Raw genomic sequence first — 21,433 nt, 5'->3', positions numbered from 1 at the left:
TTTTCTAGATTCAATATCTCAGAGCCTTGCACTGGTTAGCCTTGGATCTGTTGTGCCATGGTGGCAGCCTGAGTTAAAGGAAGCTAGTTCTGCACAAGAGTTCACACCTCTGTGATAATTGCTGGGGACACAGAGTCTATGCCTTTTGACCCCCTGGAGAGAACTTCAAAGGCCTGTTTGCTTGGGCTAATTAAAGAAAAACATTGGTCTTGGGAAATCCCAAGGATGGGGCCTGATTTTGGGAGCAAGGATTTTCAGGCCAAACTGTATTCCATCATGTATCATTTCTCCCATATCTCACACCTCCCCTCTTTAGAGGGCGTTAGGGGGCATCACATTCCTGTGTTCCCCCGATCGCATCTCCCGTAATCTCATGTTGCTGGGATAGTGCATCAGCGTTGCCATGGTCACTGCCCCTTTTGTGGTGAATGGAGAAGTCGTAATGCTGGAGCACCAGGCTCCAATGCAGCAACCTTCCATTTGTCCCATAGGCCATGTGTAACCAGCTGAGGGGGTTGTGGTCTATCTCCACGATGAAGGGATGCCTGTACAAGTATGGCTGCAGCCTCTGCAGGGCCCACACAATTGCCAGGCACTCCTTTTCCATTATGGAGTAGGCCACCTCTCTCAGCAAGAGCTTCCTGTTCAGGTACAGGATGGGATGCTCCAGGCCCGCTGCGTTGTCCTGCTGAGCATGGCACTGAGGCCAAAGTCACTGGTGTCAGTCTGTACTACAAACAGCCATGCATAGTCAGCAGCTTGCAGTACTGGGGAGCTGGAGAGAGCAGTCTTGAGTGCCTGAAAAGTGGTCTTGCAGGCAACTGACCAGTCTACCGCGAGAGGCAGCTTTTTCTTGATGACGTCTGTCAGAGGCTTGGCTAGGGTACTATAGTGTGGAACAAACTCCTATAGTGCCCAGCGGTCCCCAGGAAGGCCATCACCTGTTTCTTGGTCCTGGGGGTGGGCCAGGAGTCCACGTAGAACCGAGCTGTTCTGTCCTTTTTGGGACGAGGACTACGGGCGACGCCCACACACTGTTGGATGCCTGGATCACCCCCAGCTATCTCATCAACCGGTTGGTGAATCTGCTGCTGCACCTCAAGAGAGACCCGATATGCTGACCACTGGTTCGGGGGGTGATCCTCAGTGTCCACTTGATGGACAACCAATTCGGTCCTTCCAGGAAGGCTGCTGAACAGCTCCAGTAAGGGGCATAGAGTAATTGCCAGCTGGGACCGTTCGAACTCGAAGAGCTTGTGGCCAACCTCTACGTCCTCAATGGATCTGCCTGCCTTGGCCTGGGTGAGCAGATCCAGGAGGGTTTCCACCTCCTCCTCCTCGGAAAGGTTGCACAAGGGATGGGCACAGGCCTCTTGCTCATGCTGCGTCTTCATCATGTTCACGTGGAAGGCCTTCCTACTTCCACGAGTGTGGTCTAGGGTGACCAGGTACGTGATGTCATTGAGCCATTGGTGAACAAGGTATGGGCCCCCCAGGCTGCATGAAGTTTGTCCTGTGGTACGGGGACCAGTACCCACACTTTCTGACCCACCTGTTAGTTCCTTTCACACGCATTTAGGTCATATCAGCGCTTCTGGTCAGCCTGAGCCTGGTCCATAATGTCCTGCACCAGCCACAACAAGGCCATCATTTTGTCTCGAGAGCGCACGACCTACTCAATGACTGACACTCCAGGGGTGGCCAAGTCTCCTTCTCAGGCATCTTTCACCAGAGCAAGGGGCCCTTGCACATGCCACCCATACAGGAGCTCGAAGGGGGCGAACCCCGTTGAGGCCTGCGGAGCCTCCCGTTAGTCAAATAGTTGGTGTGGGAGGTACTGCTCCCAGTTGCTCATGTGAAAGTCAGCCAACATCTTAAGCATTTGCTTGAGGGTGCCATTGAACGGCTCACACAGATCTTAAGTGTCACGGCCACTCCTTCTGCGGCCGTGCCTGCTGCCGGGACCACTGCCGCTGCCCCCGCTCATACTCACCCGCTGTGGCGCACTCCTCCTGCAGGTGCGCATCCTGTCCTTTATTCTTCTCGGCTCCCTGGTTCTCGTCGGGTGCGCGTACGCACCGCCCACTCCAGCACTTCCTTTTTCTGATTTACAGGCGCTCTGTATCTCCTCTCTGTGATCCTGGAGGACCGTGACCCGGAAGTCCTTCAGCACTCCATGTATTTGAGGCAATTCCTTCCTCTGCTCCTTGCCTGTCTGTCATTTGTGCTTCTGTGACTCATGTCCACCTTTGTCTTTGCACTGCCTGTTCTGAGTCTCTGCTCTGTCCAGCCAGTTCAGCTTCTCTGCCTTTCCCAGGCTTCCTTATCTCCTCGTACAGTCCAGCCTTCCCAGTGTCCGCTCCATACTCTGTTAGTCTGGTGTCTCTGTCCTGTCCTGCTTCCTTTGTGTCTTCCCCTTCCCAGTGCTCCATTGGTCTCGCCTGTACTCAGCTCTTAACAAACTGTACTTCATCTTACCCCGCTCTGTCCATCCTACGCCCAGCTTCTCTATTTTGTACCTCCTACTACCTGTCTCCGGGTTCCAGCTTCTGCGACAATAGTCTCCCGTGGGTCTGCCCCTAACGCTCCCTGTATAGGGGGTGGTCTACCTGGTCAGCTCACCCTTGGGAGGTTCGTTGTCGTGGATCTGTGGGTCCACTCCAGGTGTTCCAAAAGATCTCACAATAAGTCTGTGGATGGTATGGGCTGGCTACCAGATGTTGCACTGGTATTTGCTTACAAATGGACTCCATCAGCTGCGACATGAACTGGGTCCCCCGGTTGGTGAGCATTTCCTGGGGAAATCCCACTTGGGAGAAAATCTCCAGGAAAGCGGTGGCCACCTTGTTGGCCCGAATGGACTACAAGGCTACCGCTTCCGGGTACCAGGTGGCATAGTCCACTACCATTAGTATGAAGTGTTTCCTGGAGTGGCTGGGAACAGATAGCGGTCCGATGAGATCCACAGCCACCCTCCAGAAAGGCTCTTCAATGAAAGTCAATTGCACCAGTGGGTCTTTGGGGCACTGCCCCGCCTTCTCCACTCTGACAGGTGTCACATGAACTGCAGTAGCCAGACACATCAGCCCCCATTTTAGACCTGTAGAAATTCTGGGCTAGCCTGGTCTTGGTCTTAGCAATCCCTAAGTGTCCGGCCATCTAAACCTTATGTACGATCTGCCCTGAATGGATATGGTACCACTTACTGTTGGTCCCTAGGCCTTATCTCTGGTGACTCTTGCTGATCCAACACTTGGTACAGCCATCCTTTGTCCAAGACCACCCACTTGTGGTATGAGTCCAAGAAAGGCTGTGCCGCCTGCTCCTTAAGAGCTTTCAGGCTGTCATCAGCTTCCAACACCACCTGAAACCCCTTGACATAGCCAGAATAGACAAAACTGCCTCGTCTTCTGTCAGTTCCCCGGGGCCCATCTCCAGGTCTCCCTCTGGCTCAGCAGCCACTTGGTCAGAAGGGGGAAGGCCATCAAAGCTCCGTGAGCCTTCTTGGGCTCCAGCACTCCCCCTCCTGGTGACAGCGACCACGACCGCTGTAACCCTGGGTAGTGCCTACCTCCCCTCAGCTTCCACAAAAGTCGCTGAGACAGGTGGACCAACCTGGTCTCCTGGCCTCCCGGATGTGGGAACCTCCTGCCAGGGGGCCTTACATGGAAGCTCCACCTCTCCTGTGACAGATCCAACCCCATTAGCACGTTCCCCTTCCTGCAGCTGGGCAGAACCCAGCAGACTGGACTCATCTAGGGGCCCTACAATCCTTGCGTCAGCCTCTCTCACCAACTCTGGTTCTGGTCTTGTAGTCACCTGCCCCTACCTCTCCGTCATCACACCTGGGGGCATTCTCACACCTTCCTGTGTCATCTGGCTTTTTCTGATCTGCACACGCTACATGTGTCCTGTCGGCAAAGCAGTGACTCTCAATCCCACCTCTCGATATCCCCTCCCGGCGTCACAATCCAAATAGACCTTGGCGATGGGCAGCGCCGGTTCTACTCCTCCAATCCCAGACACGGTGAGGATTTTCCCGGGTATCAATTCCTGGGGGGACACAATCTCAGGCCGCATGAGGGTCTTCTCGGCGCCGGGGACCCGTAGTCTCATAGCAGCGACGTGGCTTATGGTGATGGGCTGGAAATTGTCTTGGGACCTCCCACCACCCACACCCACACACATGACAGGGGACAGTTTTGGGGATGAGGCCGGGGCCTTGTGGTGCTGGCGACACATGGCCCTGAAGTGTCCAGGCTGGTTGCAGAGATGACACCTTTCTGGGTTCTACCCCTGGCCTGGAAAGAGGGGGGCACCCCTTGCATTCTAGGGGCTGAGGAAAGAGAGGCAAGATGAGCCTTACCCCTCCCTGATGCTGGGGGCGGCCTCTTGGCTTCAGGGTCCCGGTTATTGACATAGTCATCTGCCTTTGGTTGCCGGTCATGGAGATACTGCTGGAGGTCCTGCCACGAGACTTGCCAGAGCAGCTTGATAGAGGGCCTCAGACCTGAGCTGTCCAGGGAGAAGGGCAGGAGGAGGGCGTTCTCCTGCGGCAGGGTAGTGAACTGGTGACGAGATGCTTGGGGAGCCCGGAAGGGACCAATCTGTGATGGATTGCACAGGATAAGGGGTGTGTCGACTTCACTCACCTCCGGGGAGGGAAGAGAAGACCCCAGCAGGGATTGGCTCTCTGGTTCCACCACTTGCACCAGGTCATTCAGGGAACTGTACTGAGGGCAAATAGTTGTCGGAGAGGCTTCCCCTATAGGCATGAGTTATTGAGGAGCACCCAGTGAGGGGGGATATACATCACCAGTCCAGGCTGGGGACATATATGTAAACCTACCGGCCATCACTATTAGAGTTCCTCACTAACACAGTACGGTATGCTGCCACCAGTTCCTCGATAAACATAAGCCCTGTCCGACAACAGGATTTTGTCGGGTCAGAAACCAACCCAAAGTAGCATATAATTGACCAACCGAGTGTGTGAACGTGGGGATTCATGGATCGAGATAAATGAGCAGCCCCAGAATAATTTTATATTTAATCGCCTAATAGGAAATAGGCGCACTAGAAAAATACAGGTGTGTGTGTTATATATATATATATATATATATATATATATATATACAGTGGGGCAAAAAAGTATTTAGTCAGTCAGCAATAGTGCAAGTTCCACCACTTAAAAAGATGAGAGGCGTCTGTAATTTACATCATAGGTAGACCTCAACTATGGGAGACAAACTGAGAAAAAAAAATCCAGAAAATCACATTGTCTGTTTTTTTAACATTTTATTTGCATATTATGGTGGAAAATAAGTATTTGGTCAGAAACAAAATTTAATCTCAATACTTTGTAATATATCCTTTGTTGGCAATGACAGAGGTCAAACGTTTTCTGTAAGTCTTCACAAGGTTGCCACACACTGTTGTTGGTATGTTGGCCCATTCCTCCATGCAGATCTCCTCTAGAGCAGTGATGGTTTTGGCTTCTCGCTTGGCAACACGGACTTTCAACTCCCTCCAAAGGTTTTCTATAGGGTTGAGATCTGGAGACTGGCTAGGCCACTCCAGGACCTTGAAATGCTTCTTACGAAGCCACTCCTTCGTTGCCCTGGCGGTGTGCTTTGGATCATTGTCATGTTGAAAGACCCAGCCACGTTTCATCTTCAATGCCCTTGCTGATGGAAGGAGGTTTGCACTCAAAATCTCACGATACATGGCCTCATTAATTCTTTCATGTACCTGGATCAGTCGTCCTGGCCCCTTTGCAAAGAAACAGCCCCAAAGCATGATGTTTCCACCACCATGCTTTACAGTAGGTATGGTGTTTGATGGATGCAACTCAGTATTCTTTTTCCTCCAAACACGACAAGTTGTGTTTCTACCAAACAGTTCCAGTTTGGTTTCATCAGACCATAGGACATTCTCCCAAAACTCCTCTGGATCATCCAAATGCTCTCTAGCAAACTTCAGGCGGGCCCAGACATGTACTGGCTTAAGCAGTGGGACACGTCTGGCACTGCAGGATCTGAGTCCATGGTGGCGTAGTGTGTTACTTATGGTAGGCCTTGTTACATTGGTCCCAGCTCTCTGCAGTTCATTCACTAGGTCCCCCCGCGTGGTTCTGGGATTTTTGCCCACCGTTCTTGTGATCATTCTGACCCCACGGGGTGGGATTTTGCGTGGAGCCCCAGATCGAGGGAGATTATCAGTGGTCTTGTATGTCTTCCATTTTCTAATTATTGCTCCCACTGTTGATTTCTTCACTCCAAGCTGGTTGGCTATTGCAGATTCAGTCTTCCCAGCCTGGTGCAGTGTTAAAAATCATTATTGCGCAAAAATATCTAATCAAGACTTAACCAGGTGCGTTATTCTTAAAAGAAAAATGTCATGATATACTGATGAAAGAATAGTGGTTTATTGGATTATCCACCATTGCAACAAAAATGAAAGATAGATGATGATAGTTACGAACAGAGTGTCCATGTGTAAATATCAATGCTTGTCTTGTTACTCATCTTTCCCAAGTCCTGAATGGTAAAAGTCATCTGTCTGTGTGAAGTCTGAAGTCATCATGGCTTCCGCTATCAGCTGTTGCTTCTTCATCGGTTGTCCATGGAGAATGAAATGTGCAGGCAGGAGGTGACCGTCCCACGTGACAAAAAGCCCCCACACCCTCCTAAGAGACGTTTATATATGTTCAACACTGATCACGTGTCCTCTGTATATGGAGTTAACTTATACTCTGAGCTACATACACAGAAATAGCTTTTGATAGTGTCAGCAAGAAACCATGTGCTCGGTACAGAATAAAAATAAGAATAATTAATATTTAACATGCAGGGCTACAATTTTGTTTCTGGTGTCCTTTGACAGCTCTTTGGTCTTCACCATAGTGGAGTTTGGAGTCAGACTGTTTGAGGGTGTGCACAGGTGTCTTTTTATACTGATAACAAGTTTAAACAGGTGCCATTACTACAGGTAATGAGTGGAGGAAAGAGGAGACTCTTAAAGAAGAAGTTACAGGTCTGTGAGAGCCAGAAATCTTGATTGTTTGTTTCTGACCAAATACTTATTTTCCACCATAATATGCAAATAAAATGTTAAAAAAACAGACAATGTGATTTTCTGGATTTTTTTTTCTCAGTTTGTCTCCCATAGTTGAGGTCTACCTATGATGTAAATTACAGACGCCTCTCATCTTTTTAAGTGGTGGAACTTGCACTATTGCTGACTAACTAAATACTTTTTTGCCCCACTGTATATATATATATATATATATATATATATATATATATATATATATATATATATATATATATGTGTATATATATATATATATATATATATATACACTATATAAAGCTGAATGCGTGTGTGTATGTCTGGGATTGGCATCTGCACTGTCGCAGCTACAGCCGCAAAATTTTGCACAGTCATACGTCTGGACCCCGAGAGCATCATAGGCTATGTTGTAAGGTGAAATTTTAACCCCGCGCATTCCAATTCACCAAACAATTTTGCCCCTACATGATGGGGAAATCTACATAATGGGGAAAAAGTGAAGGGAAAAGTGTTGGAGGCAAATTGACAGCTGCCAGATGTGAACAAGGGAGACTTAAAGAATGAGAGCGATGGCGTCAAAGAGTATATACCGTACAGTTGCTAAAGTGGGGCCCCAACATGGGATACTCACCACACACGGGGATTTGGACACACACACAAAATGCACCACACACTACCATGTGCTTGAACACATATACCACCCTCAGCACACGTTTCACCAAACATACACCAACCTCGCTACATAAAAGTTGAAACACAAAAGTCACCACGCGCAAAATTCGCCACATGCAAAACTCGCCACATGCAAAACTAGGCTCACGCAAAAATTGCCACACGTGCAAAACTCACCTCATGGAAAACTCGACACACGCAAAACTTGCACACGTGGAAAAATTGCAACATGCACAAAAGTTGCAACAGATGCAAAAGTTGCCTCACACAAAACTTGCACATACTCAAAACGCACCACACATAAAACTTGCCACGTGCAAAACCAGCTATGCGCAAAACTTGCTGCACACAATTTGCTACAGTAACCTGTCACATGCAACTCGACACACAAAAAGTCGCTACATGCATGTTGCCACACGCAACTCAACACACACAACTTGACACATGAAACTTGCCCTAAAACACACACAAGTCTGGTATTATCCTTCAAAAATAAAAATCTGATTAATAAGCAAACTACAAGAGCAACAAATGTACCATATAGGAAATCCGGCAGCTGTCAGTCACATGACCTGTCTATTATGTGTATGTGTGAGCTAATATATACTGCCAGGGGGGAGGGCTTCCAGTTGGCTGGGGATTTATCAGGCTGCCAATTTAGCTTACAAATACTGAGGTAAAAATACTGACCAAATAACGTGTGAACAAGGTCTAATACAGGAGGAGATGACACACAGATATATACTATATACAGGAGGAGATGACACACAGGTATATACTATATATAGGAGCAGATGACACACAGGTATATTCTATATACAGGAGGAGATGATTTACAGGTATATACTATATAAAAGAGGAGATGACACATAGGTATATACAGGAGGAGATGACATAAAGCAGGTATACACTATATACAGGGGAGATGACACACAGGTATATACTGTATACAAAAGAGATGACAAACAGGTATATACTATATACAGGAGGAGATGACACATAGGTATATACAATATGCAGAAGGATATGACATACAGCAGGTATATACTATATGCAGGGGAGATGACATACAGGTATATACTATATACAGGAGGAGATGACATACAGGTGTATACTATATATAAGGGAGATGACAAACATGTATATACTGAGGGGAAAATGAGAGGTGTGAGGTGAAAATGAGAGGTGTGAGGTGAAAATGAAAAGGTGTGAGTGCAAAATGAGAGGAGTGAGGGAAAATAGAGGAGTGATCGGAAAATGACAGATGTGAGGTCGAAATGACAAGTGTTAGGGGGGAATGAGAGGAATGAGGGGGAAAATAAAAGGAGTGAGAAGGAAAATGAGAGATGTGAGGGGGAAAATGAGAGGCGTAATGGGAAAATGAGAGAAGTGAGGTGCTATAACTAGCCACAGATATTTACTATGCCCAGGCAATGCCAGGCTCTTCAGCTATATATATATATATATATATATATATATATATGTACTGTATATATACACAAAAGCAAATATACACGTGTACAATCAACAATGCAGTACAAGTGTAGGATACAGGTGAATTGCAATTACCGTGTTATGTAGCACGTGACTAGTGATGGACGAGCGCTAAAATGCTCAGGTCCACATTGCTAGGGTCGAGCAATTTGCAATAATCGGGTACTCGGCCAGAACAACAAGCCCAATGTAAGTCTATGGGAAACCCGAGCATTTTTACCACGATCCCCCCCGGGGGTCCTTTTAAGGTCTAAAAACAGTGCTCAAATGACATGGGAACATCATGGGTAATGCCCCTGGAACCATTTCTGACTCCCAGGTCACAGCTTTGAGCAATGCTGTCAGAGTCTTACGCCATTTTTACATCCAAAAACATCCAAAAACAAAACCAAAATGGATTTTCCTGGGAAATATGTTAATGAACATCCTTTCCAGGGTAATGAATTATATATAAGGCAAAATAATTGACCCAAAACAAAAATGTTTCTCCACCATTTGGGCTATGCTCACACGTAGCGTTTTTGATGCGTTTTTCAACTTTAGCATTGCTTTCAACCAATACAAATGCATTGAATGGGAAATGTCATTGTAACATTTAACAACCTTAGCTGGCAATGTGGTGTGTGACACATCATCAGACACATCTTGTTTCATTCATGAAGGATGGACTCTTAAAGTCAAAAAGCCTATTTTTACAGTGGCATCAGGCGGTATTTATATTCTTAAAGGGCCATTATTATACAGAGGGTCTCCTATGCTGCTATTGCCTATGCAGTGAGTGGCTGGGCTGCCAAAAATTAGGTCGCACCCCAATACCTCTTTCACAAGACATATAGGAGGGCCTGCAGAAAAAATATTCCCATTATAAGAAAGTGGGTCTCCCATAGTGTTTGCCTATGCATTGAATGCAAGGCCTGCCCTGCACCAAAGTAACATGCACCCCAATAATCCTTTGAGCCTACATACTGGATGGCCACATGAAACCAAAGTTCCCATTTTTTTCATTTGGTACTGCCATACTGTTAGCCTATGCATTGCATGCAAGGCCTGCCCTGCACCAAAGTTACACGCACCCCAACAACCCATTGAACAGACGTCCTGGATGGCCACATGAAAACAAAGTTCCCATTATTAGGAATTTGGTACTTCCATACTGTTTGCTTATGCATTGAATGCACCCCAATAACCCTTGGAACAAAGGTCCTGGATGGTCACATGAAACCAAAGTTCCCTTTATTATGAATTTGATACTGCTATACTGTTAGCGTATGCATTGAATGCAATGTCTCCCCTGCACCAAAGTAACACGCACCCCAATAAGCCTTGGAAGAGACGTAGTTGTGGGCCTCCTGAAAACAATGTTTCCATTATTAGGAAATGGGTCTAAATAGTCTTTGCCTATGCAGTGAATGCAAAGCCTGCAAAAAATTAGGAGCCACTCTAATGCCTGGTGAAAGAGATGTGGAGGAGGGCCTAATAAAAAAATGTTCCTATTATAAAGGAGCGGGTCTCCTATACTTGTAATGCCCATACACTAAATGTATGGGCTGACAAACATTTTCCCCTGGGGGTTACACATTTTTTTTAAATTATTTGCAGGCATCATAAACACCCTTGCCAAAAAATACAGTGACTGTTGCATCACAGAATATGTTCACACTCGTGTTCCAGTGGTGGTGTCTGAAGAGACGTGTAGGATGTCCTCCTAAGAATCTATTCCCAATTTAAAGCAGAGGTTCTCCTATATTTGCAATGCTCGTACACAGTGAATGGGCTGACAAACATTTCTCCCAAGGGGGTACACATTTTTTTAATTAAATTATTTACGGGCATCATAAACACCCTTGCAAAAAAATAGAGTGGCTTTAGCATCACAGAACACGTTGACCCTGGTGTTCTACTGGTGGTGGATGATGAGGATGAGGAGAAGGAGGAGGATAACACCAAATAGCCAAAATCAGGAAGTGTAAACCCATGTGTGGTTGTGAAGATGTGCATGGGAATACACCTCCCCAAAAAGACAATGTATTGGAGGTTATGTTTCTCTGTTATCATTCGGTGGTGTAGAGAAGTCTGGTCCAATCCAGCCCTTGTTCATTTTTATAAGAGTCAGCCTGTCAGTATTTTCAGTTGACAGATGGATACGCTTATCAGTTATAATTCCACCAGCGGCACTAAAAATCCGCTCTGACAAAATGCTAGCAGCAGGGCAGGTCAGGACCTCCAAGGCGTAGAGAGCCAGTTCATTCACGTGACCAGCTTGGATACCCAATATTTAAAAGGCACAGAGGAATCATGGAGTACGTTGGTACGGACAGCAAGTTACTCACTCAGCATCTTCCAGAACATTGCACTCCTTGAGACAGTACCCCTTGCCTCTGCGCCAGGGTGATGGGAGGATATGAGAAAACTTTCCCAGAACTTTGCCAGTATTCCCCTGCCTCTGCTGGATTGGAGTTGTGTCTCTCTCGCCTGTACTCCTTGGTTGTCCAACAACCTATGACGTCTGCCGCCAGCGTTCTCAGATGGGAATTTGTTTTAGTAGTTCTGCAAAAGGGGTCCTCTGCTACTGCACTATCTCAGTAAACCTCTCTGGCTCTGGAAGAAGAGATTGAAAATTCTCCTTGTAGCGTGGGTCTAGAAGTGTCACCAACCAGTAATGAGTGTCACCAAAAATTTTCATAATGTGAGGGTCATGGGAAAGGCAGCGCAACATAAAGTCAGCCATGCATGTCAGACTGCTAACAGGCAAGACTTCCATGTCCTCACCAACAGGACGACTGACAATGCTGTTCTCCTCCTCCTTCCTGTCCTCAGGCCACCCACGCCGAACAGACGAACAGTTGTGCTTGTAGTGCCATCTATAGTGCATGAAAGTAGCTCCTGTTCTTCCTCCTCCTCTTCCTCATTGTCTACCAATCCTTGTTGGAACGACATGAGACTGGGCAACGTGTAATCATCCGGTATGGTTCCTTGCTCCATGTCCTCGTGCTACGGCTGCAATGCATCCTCTTTCATTGTGAGCAGAGAGGTTTTCAGAATGCAAAGAAGTGGGATGGTGATGCTAATTATGGCGTCATCACTGCTCAACTTTTTTGTAGGATGGTACAGATGTCTGACATCCATGTCCACTCCTGAGATCTTATGTGTGGAGTCTGAACTGAATAAAAACAGCCATGTTGATGCTGGTAGTCAAAAACTGCCCTCTTCTGCTCACAAATCCTTTCCAACATATGCACTGTAGAGTTCCAATGCGTGGGGACATCACACACCAGTCGGTGAGCCGGAAGCTGCAAACAATGCTGAAGCACAGCAAGTGTGGGTGAAGCTGTAGCTGACTTTTTAAAATGGGCACACAGGCGGCGTACTTTCACTAGCAGTATGTGGCAGCTCTGGGTGGCTTTTGAGAAACCATTGAACTATGAGGTTAAGCACATGGGCCAGGCATGGTACGTGTGTGAGCTCACCTCGTCTCAGAGCCACCACCAGGTTCCGGCCATTGTCACACACGACCATGCCTGGCTGTATGTTTAGCGGTGTCAGCTACAAATCTGACTGCTCTATCGGAGCTGTCCACAACTCTTCAGCATTGTGCAGTTTTTCACCTAAGCATATTAGCTTCAGCACAGCCTGTTGCTGCTTGGCTGAGGCAGTGCTGCAGTGCTTTCAACTTGTGACTGATGTGCTCATTTCAGAGATCCAACTTGGTCCCGGCTTCCACTGTTAACCCAGTGAGCCGTCAGTGAGATATACCGTCCCTGCCCACAACCACTTGTCCACGTGTCCATGGTTAAGTGGACTTTCCCAGTAACAGCATTGTTGAGGACATGGGTAATGTTGTGGGACATGTGCTGGTGTAATGCCAGTACAGCACACCAGGAGAAATAGTGGCAGCTGGGGACCGAGTACCTTGTGATGACCACCACCATCAGGTTGCGGAGAGCTTCCGTCTCCATGAGCCTAAAAGGCAACATTTCGACTGCAAGCAAACGAGAAATTTGTGAATTTAGTACTGTGGCCTGTGGGGAAATGGCTGGGGTATGGACAACTGAATGCTGCGCTTGGACAAGGATGTGGACGTGCTTGATGATGCTGCTAGTTGAGTGTGGACAACGACAGGTGCAGGGGGCGAGGCATCTTTGCATGCACCGTGGACAGGGGATTGGCTTGCATGCAAAACAGTGAAAGAAGCTGTGGTGTCACCCGCAGACACTGTTCCTGGAGCCTGGGGTTTGGACCATAAAGTCGGGTGCTTTGCTGCAATGTGCCTGATCATGCTGGTGTTGGTCAGGCTGGTAGTTTTGCTACCCCTGCTGATGCGGGTTTGGCAGGTGGTGCAAATGGCCTGTTTGGGTTATCAGCAGATTCTTAAAAAAAACACAGACATGGCAAGACCTAACAGTTGGAATGGCAACTTCTGTCAGTTTGGTGTTATGAGGAATAGATGCACACCTTCTGTCTGCGTCCACCACACTGCTTCTTCCTGCCTGTTGAGGTGCTCTGCCTCCTTCCCCATGTGTGCTGCTGTCCTCACTCTGCATGTCCTCCTGCCAGGTTGGGTCAGTTACTATATCATCATCCACCACCTCATCTTCTACATCCGCACCCTGGTCCTACTCCTGACTTTCTGGCAATTGTGTACCGTCCACCTCTTGTGACACTTTCCCACTGTCGCCTTCATGTGACCGTAGCTGCTCAAATATTTGGGCATCGCTACATGCAATCTCATCTTGCCCTGCTTCAAGTGGACTGGACGAGAGGCCCAAATCTATAAATACAAAAGTGAACAGCTCTTCGTAGTGTCCAAATGTGGGATCAGTTGTCTCCAGGAACTTGGCATGGTGGGAGGAAGGAGGATCAGGGTGAGTAATATGCGGTACAGACTCATTGCTACCCAGACTTGACCGTGTGGAAGACGTTGTGGTGGTGTGAAAGTGACTGGAAGCATTATCCGCTATGCAACCAACAACCTTTTAACACAGCCCTAGGTTCAGCAGTGGTGTGCTGCTGCGGTCCCCTAGTAATTAGGACAGGATGGTCGAGGGAGAAGATGTGGGTGTTTGTTGTGGCCCACTTTCAGCTTGCCCACGGCCTCGGCCTCTGCATGCATCAGCATCACGTCTACTTCCCCATCCCTTGCCACACGCCTTGCCCATTTTAAATGGACTACTAAAGTATTTTCCGCATTCATTACAAATGGCTGAATTTGGGGCAAACTTTTATGTGATCAGTGTGCATAAAAGACACAGTTTTAATTATCTGGAATGTAGGTGATTATGTGGCCTGTATGTTTGGATTTTTTACCAAAAAATACTGTATAGAATTACAGTAAAACACAGGAAAAAACTGAGAATGCAGGCCTGAAATGCCACAATTTGTAGGCCACAGATAGGTCAGGTTTCTGACGGAGATCACGCACTGTTAAATATGTTGCCTGGAATTTTTTTTTTGCCCACCAAAATTGTGTCAATAGGTAGACTATGACACTACCAAAAAAATTATTTGGAGGACTAAAATTGTAAAATATTTAGCGCAATGATATGCGATGCGTGTGGCTGTGACAAAACACAGTGTTGAATATATGTAGCTAAACATTTTTTGGGCAGCTAAATATTTTTTGAGCAGTTAAATATTTTTTTGCCAGATAAATATTTTTTTGGCAGCTAAATATTTTTTCGCAAACTAAATATTTTTTGGGAAGCTACATTTTTTGGGGGGCAGAAAAATATTTTTTGGGCAGATAAATATTTTTTGGTCAGCAAAATGGTGTAAAAATTTTTTATAAGACACTCCAAAAAATACTACAGTACCACAAAAAATGCCAGAATTTTGTGCGCACTCAGATGTGATGCCTGGGATGGGCAAAGCCATTTAATATTGCTGGATTTTCACACTGTAGTATTAAAATGATCTGGCTGTAGTCTGCATTGTCAACAAACAAATGAAGAGAAAAAGGGGGGTCTGGATTGCTTTCCAATAAAATAATCAGGATTAAGGTGCAAAAAAAAACTAGTCCTAGCCATTGATACCTGGAGCTAGATATATGTAATAGGCAGCAGCAGAAGCAGACAGTAATGAACCCTCTTGATGTATGCAATGATATCTATATAGCTACATACAGTGCCTGCATGCCTTGCAGTGATGTGTATATACGCACATACACTCCCCTGCCTACCAAGCACTGCAATCTATATACTCCATAATTAGTCCTTAGAAGGACTGTTCGTTTAGCTGGATATGTGGATTTAACAATGGTATACCCACAATAACTAACAAAAGCACAAATCTGTCCCTATCTCGTCAGCAGCTCTCCCTATACTGTCTGTTTCCAGACGAGAGTGTGATGAGCAGGGCGGCGGCAGGTCTCTTATAGACTTGATAATGCTGTGCTGCCAGCCAATCACTGTAATGCCACAACAAAGATGGCTGCGGCATTACAGTGCATGGCAGACAATCCCTGCATGTTGATTGGCTCTGTAAAGAGTGCCAATCATGCAGGGCGGAGACCCGAGCTCCCGCAGAGCAAACCCGGAAATGCTCAGTGCTCACCTAATACCGTGAATACAGCGATGTTCGGGCGAGTAACGAGCATTATCGAGTATGCTCGCTCATCACTACATGTGACGACAGGGAGGCGTTGATGGATCACAGATACAAACCTTTGTTATGTGATTCTATCTGGCCGCGTCAGATAACGGGCCTCCTGTCAGTAGAAAAATTTGGTCCAAAAAAAGCAACTGCCTATTATCCACTAGGCTATTCCCTCTCACACGCTGTGCCAACCCCCTGGGCTGTGCAGCCTCTCTCATATCTGAGTGCATGATTTTCCATCCAGAACCATGGATGTCCATAAATTTCCACCCGAAGCTCTAAATGGAATAGTGGCAGTGTCAATGGGTTTTGCTGGATTTTATCTGTGCAGGGAGACCAAATATGGATACCGTATTTCATTCCTGGTAGTTATGCATTTTCACTCAATAATGCCCGGTTCTATAGGTGGCTGCTTGGGATGGGCTTGTGGGGAAAGGGATGCAGATTCCGATAATGGGCTCGGCTAGGCTCAGAGATATTGCATTCTTTGTTTATAGGTAATTTTCTAGATTCAATATCTCAGAGCCTTGCACTGGTTAGCCTGGGATCTGTTGTGCCATGATGGCAGCCTGAGTTAAACAAAGGAAGCCAATTCTGCACAAGAATTCTCACCCCTATGATGGTCTATGACTTTTGGCCTCCCTGGAGAGAGCATCAAAGGCCTGTTTGCTTGGGCTAGTTAAAGAAAAACATTGGTCTTGGGTAATCCCAACTCTGCGTTGTCTGACCCCAGTGTGTTGGTAAAGTTCAACAGATGAGAAATAATTTGAAGTTTTGTATTCCAGCTCACGCTGACTTTCTCTTTCGTACAATGTGTCTGACGAAGATTATTCTCATCTTCAAAGACAGATATTGTTGGATAGAGCTTGTAAAAACAAGCACTTTTGCAATTTACTGCTTTTTAAGATTTGAATTTGTTCCTAAGATTATTTTCTTTTGCTTTTGGCTGTTTGCCTAGGTGAACAACCACCACTCTGTTTAGCTTGAAAGCACTGTACCAGGATTAGAAGATGCCCTTTAGTAATATTGGCCAGATTCAAAACAGTGCTTCCAAGCTCAACAGGAAAGAGGTTGTAAGCACTTTGCATGTTTTGCTATCTAGCAGCATTGGTCAGTCTCCAAAGCAATGAGCTGTAAAAAAAGTGTTAATATGTCAAGAAAACCTGAAAATTTTAATAAGCAGTAATTATCCAACAGTAGCTATTTAGGAATGTAGGAATGACCCTTTAAGCACATTAAAGCAATCTATTTGCACCAAACTTAACTAAAGTGTAATTAGGTTAGGCTATACATTCAGTCTTATGAACAACTGTCTGATATTTACAGTGTTTTCTTAAAGTGTCTTCTCTTAAAGCTAATTTGTCATCAGAAGATTATCTATTGCCTTAATTAGGTTTTGAGTTACATTAATTGTTAAAATATTTGACTTTTTTTACTTAATAAAGAAAACACAAAATTAGTCATAACGAATTAGTAATTACTTAGTAATAATTTGTATCATGGTTACTACATTTACACAGGGCATTCTTTTCAAGAATAGTTTACATTGTTTTCCTTCTCATCAGAGGCAGGATTGCAATAACTGATCATTGATATACTGCTGGTAACACAGGATCCACCAATCACAGTAGATGATTTCACACCTGACCCTGCACCCTCTCATTTTACAATGATCTTGTCACTCACACATTAAATACAAAAAAAAATTCCAAGATTTCTAACTTTTATTTTCAATAAACATGGTGACATGGCACAAAAAATCATTGTAAAAAAATACATTTAACATAAAATTATTAAAGCAACAGGCCATTTTCTGATGGCACATTCCCTTTAAAGTATATTTTAATAGTTGATCTAATGGTTAATTGAATGTTTCTATTTATGTCCCCTGTACTTGTGTGTTTGTGTGTATTTTTCCTGACTAGACCTGGTTAACCATTTCTGTGAACAGATCCTTAGTTTTTTACTTTGTCCCTACTTTCCTGTCATAGCCCCATCTTCCCCTGGTGTCGACTCCGTACCTTTACAGCGTACAGGCAGCCAACATTGCTCTCAGAACGCAACAGGGACATTCCAGAGGGCCAGTTATGCTGTAGGCTCTGGATCGAATTATGCAGACCCATACCATCAGCTGCAGTATTGTCCATCTGTTGACTCACCCTACAGTAAATCGGGGCCAGCTATACCAACTGAAGGAACATTAGCCAGGTCTCCATCTATTGATAGCATACAGAAAGATCCAAGGTAAGTGTCACTTTTGTTTCTGCAAATATTGCCTGTATTTAATTTTCAAAGCAGATTGTGATTAACAAAATCGGTTTTAATGATATTTTATGTAATCTTTTTTAGCATAAATGTAAACTTGTAGGGAATCTGTCAGTAGAATCAACACTCCTATGTCGTATATATGGGCATGCAGGTCACAGAAAGTCATATAAAATGAAACCTTGATATCTGCTGTCCATTGTTTTCCTTTATTTTCTTTTATTTTTTGCTTAGTTTACATAGGTTGAAAAAAGACCTAGGTCCATCAAGTTCAACCTTTCTCCACCATTTGTTTTTTTGTCACTAAATTAAATATAACTCGTAATCGTCAGCATCTTCCCAAACATTGCACTTCTTGTGACAGCACCCCTTGCCTATGTGTCAGCACAATGGGAGGGTCTGTGAAAAATGTCCCAGAACTTTGCTATTGTTCCCCTGCCTGAACTGGATTGTACTTCTGTCTCTCTCGCTTGGACTCCTTGGTTGTACAACAAACTCTGATGTCTGCTGCCAGCATTCTCAGATGGGAATTTTTTTAGTAATTCCACTACAATGGCCCTCTAGTACTGCAACATTTTAGTACACCTGTCTGCCTTTGGAAGAAGAGATTGAAAGTTCTCCTTGTAGTGTGGGTCTAGAAGTGTCACCAACTAGTAATGAGTTTCACCGAAAATATTAATAATGCAAGGATCACGGGAAACGCAGTTTGAAACATAAGTCTGCCATGCGTGCCAGACTGCTAACAGGCAAGAATTCCCTGTCCTCAACAACAGGAAGACTGACCATGCTGTGCTCTTCCTGCTCCCTGTCGTCAGGCCATCCATGCTGACCAGACAGTATGACAGCTGTGCTTGTACTGCACTGTCTATAGCGCATGAAAGTAGCTCCTGTTCTTCCTCCTCCTCATTGTCTACCAATTCACTTTGAGACAACATGAGGCTGGGCTGAGTGTAATCACCCTGTATGGTTCCTTGCTCCATGTACTCATGCTCCGCCTGCAATGCATCTTCACATGCACCGTGGACTGGGAATTGGCTTCTACGCAAAACAGTGGAAGAAACAGTGGTGTCACCTGCAGACAGTGTTCCTGGAGCCTGGGGTCCAGCCCACAAAATCATGTCATGCCATGCCATGTGCCTGATCATGGTGGTGGTGATCAGGCTGGTTGATTTGCTACCCCTGCTGATGCTGGCGTGGCAGGTGCTGCAAATGGCCTGTTTGAGGTTATCGGTAGAGTCTTTAAAAAATAACCAGACCAGACTCTGGTGACCAGACTCGGGAAGATCTAACAATTGGAATGGCAACTTCCGTCATGTTGGTGTTACGCGGAACAGATGCACGTCTTCTGTCTGCAGCCAACACACTGCTTCTTCCTGCCTGTTGGGGTACTATGCCTCCTTATTAATATTATTACTAATATTTATTATAGAACCATTTATTTCATGGTGCTTTACATGTGAGGAGGGGTATGCATAATAATAACAAGTACAATAATCTTAAACAATACAAGTCACGACTGGTACAGTAGGAGAGACGACCCTGCCCACGAAGGGCTCATAATTTACCAGGGTTGGGTGAGAATACAGTAGGTGAGGGTAGAGCTGGTCATGCAACGGTCTGGTCGATTGGTGGTTACTGCAGGTTGTAGGCTTGTTGGAAGAGGCAGGTCTTCAGGTTCTTTTTGAAGGTTTCGATGGTAGGCGAGAGTCTGATATGTTGTGTAGAGAGATCCAGAGTAGGGGTGAAACACGAGAGATATCTTGTATACGATTGTGGGAAGAGGAGATAAGAGGGGAGTAGAGAATGAGATCTTGTGAGGATTCGAGGTTGCTTGCAGGTAAGTATCGGGAGATGAGGTCACAGATGTATGGAGGAGACTGGTTGTGGATGGCTTTGTATGTCATGGTTAGGCTTTTGTACAGGTCTCTGGGAAATGGGGAGCCAGTGAAGGGATTGACAAAGGGGAGAGGCTGGGGAATAGCAGGGGGACAGGTGGATTAGTCGGGCAGCAGAGTTTAGAATAAATTGGAGGGGTGCGAGAGTGTTCGAAGGGAGGTCACAGAGCAGGAGGTTGCAGTAGTCAAGGCGGGAGATGATAAGGGCATGGACTAGAGGTTTTGCAGATTCTTGGTTTAGGAATGAATGGATCCTGGAAATATTTTTGAGCTGAAGGTGGCAGAAAGTGGAAAGGGCTTGGATATATGGCTTGAAGGAGAGATCAGTGTCAAGGATTACCTTGAGGCAGCGAGCTTGTGGAACTGGGGAGAGTGGGGAGCCGTTTACTGTAATGGATAGGTTCGTTGGATGGGTCACATGAGATGGGGGAAAGAATATGAATTCTGTTTTGTCCATGTTAAGGTTTAGAAATCTAGCGGAGAAGAAGGATGAAATGGCGGACAGACATTGATCGATTTTGGTTAGTAGGGTGGTGATATCTGGTCCAGAGATGTAGATCTGTGTGTCATCAGCATAGAGGTGAGAAGGTGGTGTGTGAGTGGGAGACCCTGAATGTCTGATCTGTTAGGTGTGACAAGATCCAAAATAGGGCCAAGTCTGTAATGCCAAGGGATGAAAGGGTTTGTAATATTAGGGAATGGTCCACTGTATCAAAGGCAGAGGACAGGTCCAGGAGGAGGAGAACAGAGTAGTGTCGCTTGCACTAGGCGGTCAATACATCAGTGGTGACCTTAGCTAGGGCCGTTTCAGTGGGGTGGTGTGACCAAAAGCCAGATTGTAAGCGGTCAAAGAGGGAGCAGGAAGAGAGGTGGGAGGACAGTTCAAGATGGAGATGTTGTTCCAGTAGTTTTGAGGCATACGGGAGAAGTCATATATGGCGATAGCTAGATACAGGGGATGGGTCAAGAGAGGGCTTTTTGAGGATAGCTGTGATTGAGGCATGTTTAAAGCTAGAGGGGAAAACACGAGTTGTTACTAATAGGTTGAAGCGATGGGTTAGGGTTAGGTTGAAGACTGTGGTGAGGTTTGGGATGAAGTGGGATGGGATTGGGTCAAGTGCACAGGTGGTGAGATCAGATCTTGAGAGTAGAGTGGAGAATCGATCTTCTGTAATGGTGGAGAAGTTGGTTTTGGAGGTGGAGGGCAGTTGGGAGGAAGGGCTCTGGGAGTTGTTGACCAAAACTGTCTCTGAAGTTATCAATCTTCTGCTTGAAAAATGAGGCAAAGTCTTCAGCTGAGATGAGTGAGGAGGGAGGGTGGTGCTGGGAAATGGAGGAGAGAATTGAAGTTCCACCATGTGTGCTAATGTCCTCACTCTGCATGTCCTCCTGCCAGATTGGGTCAGTTACTATGTCATCCACCACCTCGACTTCCACCTCCG

At 45.9% G+C, this 21,433-nt stretch overlaps 1 protein-coding gene across 4 annotated transcripts in view; it reads left to right on the top strand.

Moving 5' to 3' along the window:
* Window positions 1-21,433, top strand: part of CTNND2 (catenin delta 2) — a 2,169,946-nt gene that overhangs the window by 903,032 nt on the left and 1,245,481 nt on the right. For all 4 annotated transcript variants that reach the window (XM_069730454.1, XM_069730453.1, XM_069730452.1 and 1 more), the window contains exon 9: window positions 17,823-18,075. In XM_069730454.1, coding sequence (XP_069586555.1) covers window positions 17,823-18,075 — 253 coding nt within the window. The remainder of the gene's footprint in view (window positions 1-17,822; window positions 18,076-21,433) is intronic.

The sequence above is a fragment of the Ranitomeya imitator genome, chromosome 6 (assembly GCF_032444005.1).
Source record: "Ranitomeya imitator isolate aRanImi1 chromosome 6, aRanImi1.pri, whole genome shotgun sequence".
NCBI classification, from domain to species: domain Eukaryota; kingdom Metazoa; phylum Chordata; class Amphibia; order Anura; family Dendrobatidae; genus Ranitomeya; species Ranitomeya imitator.
This window is presented reverse-complemented; position numbering and strand designations above follow the sequence as displayed.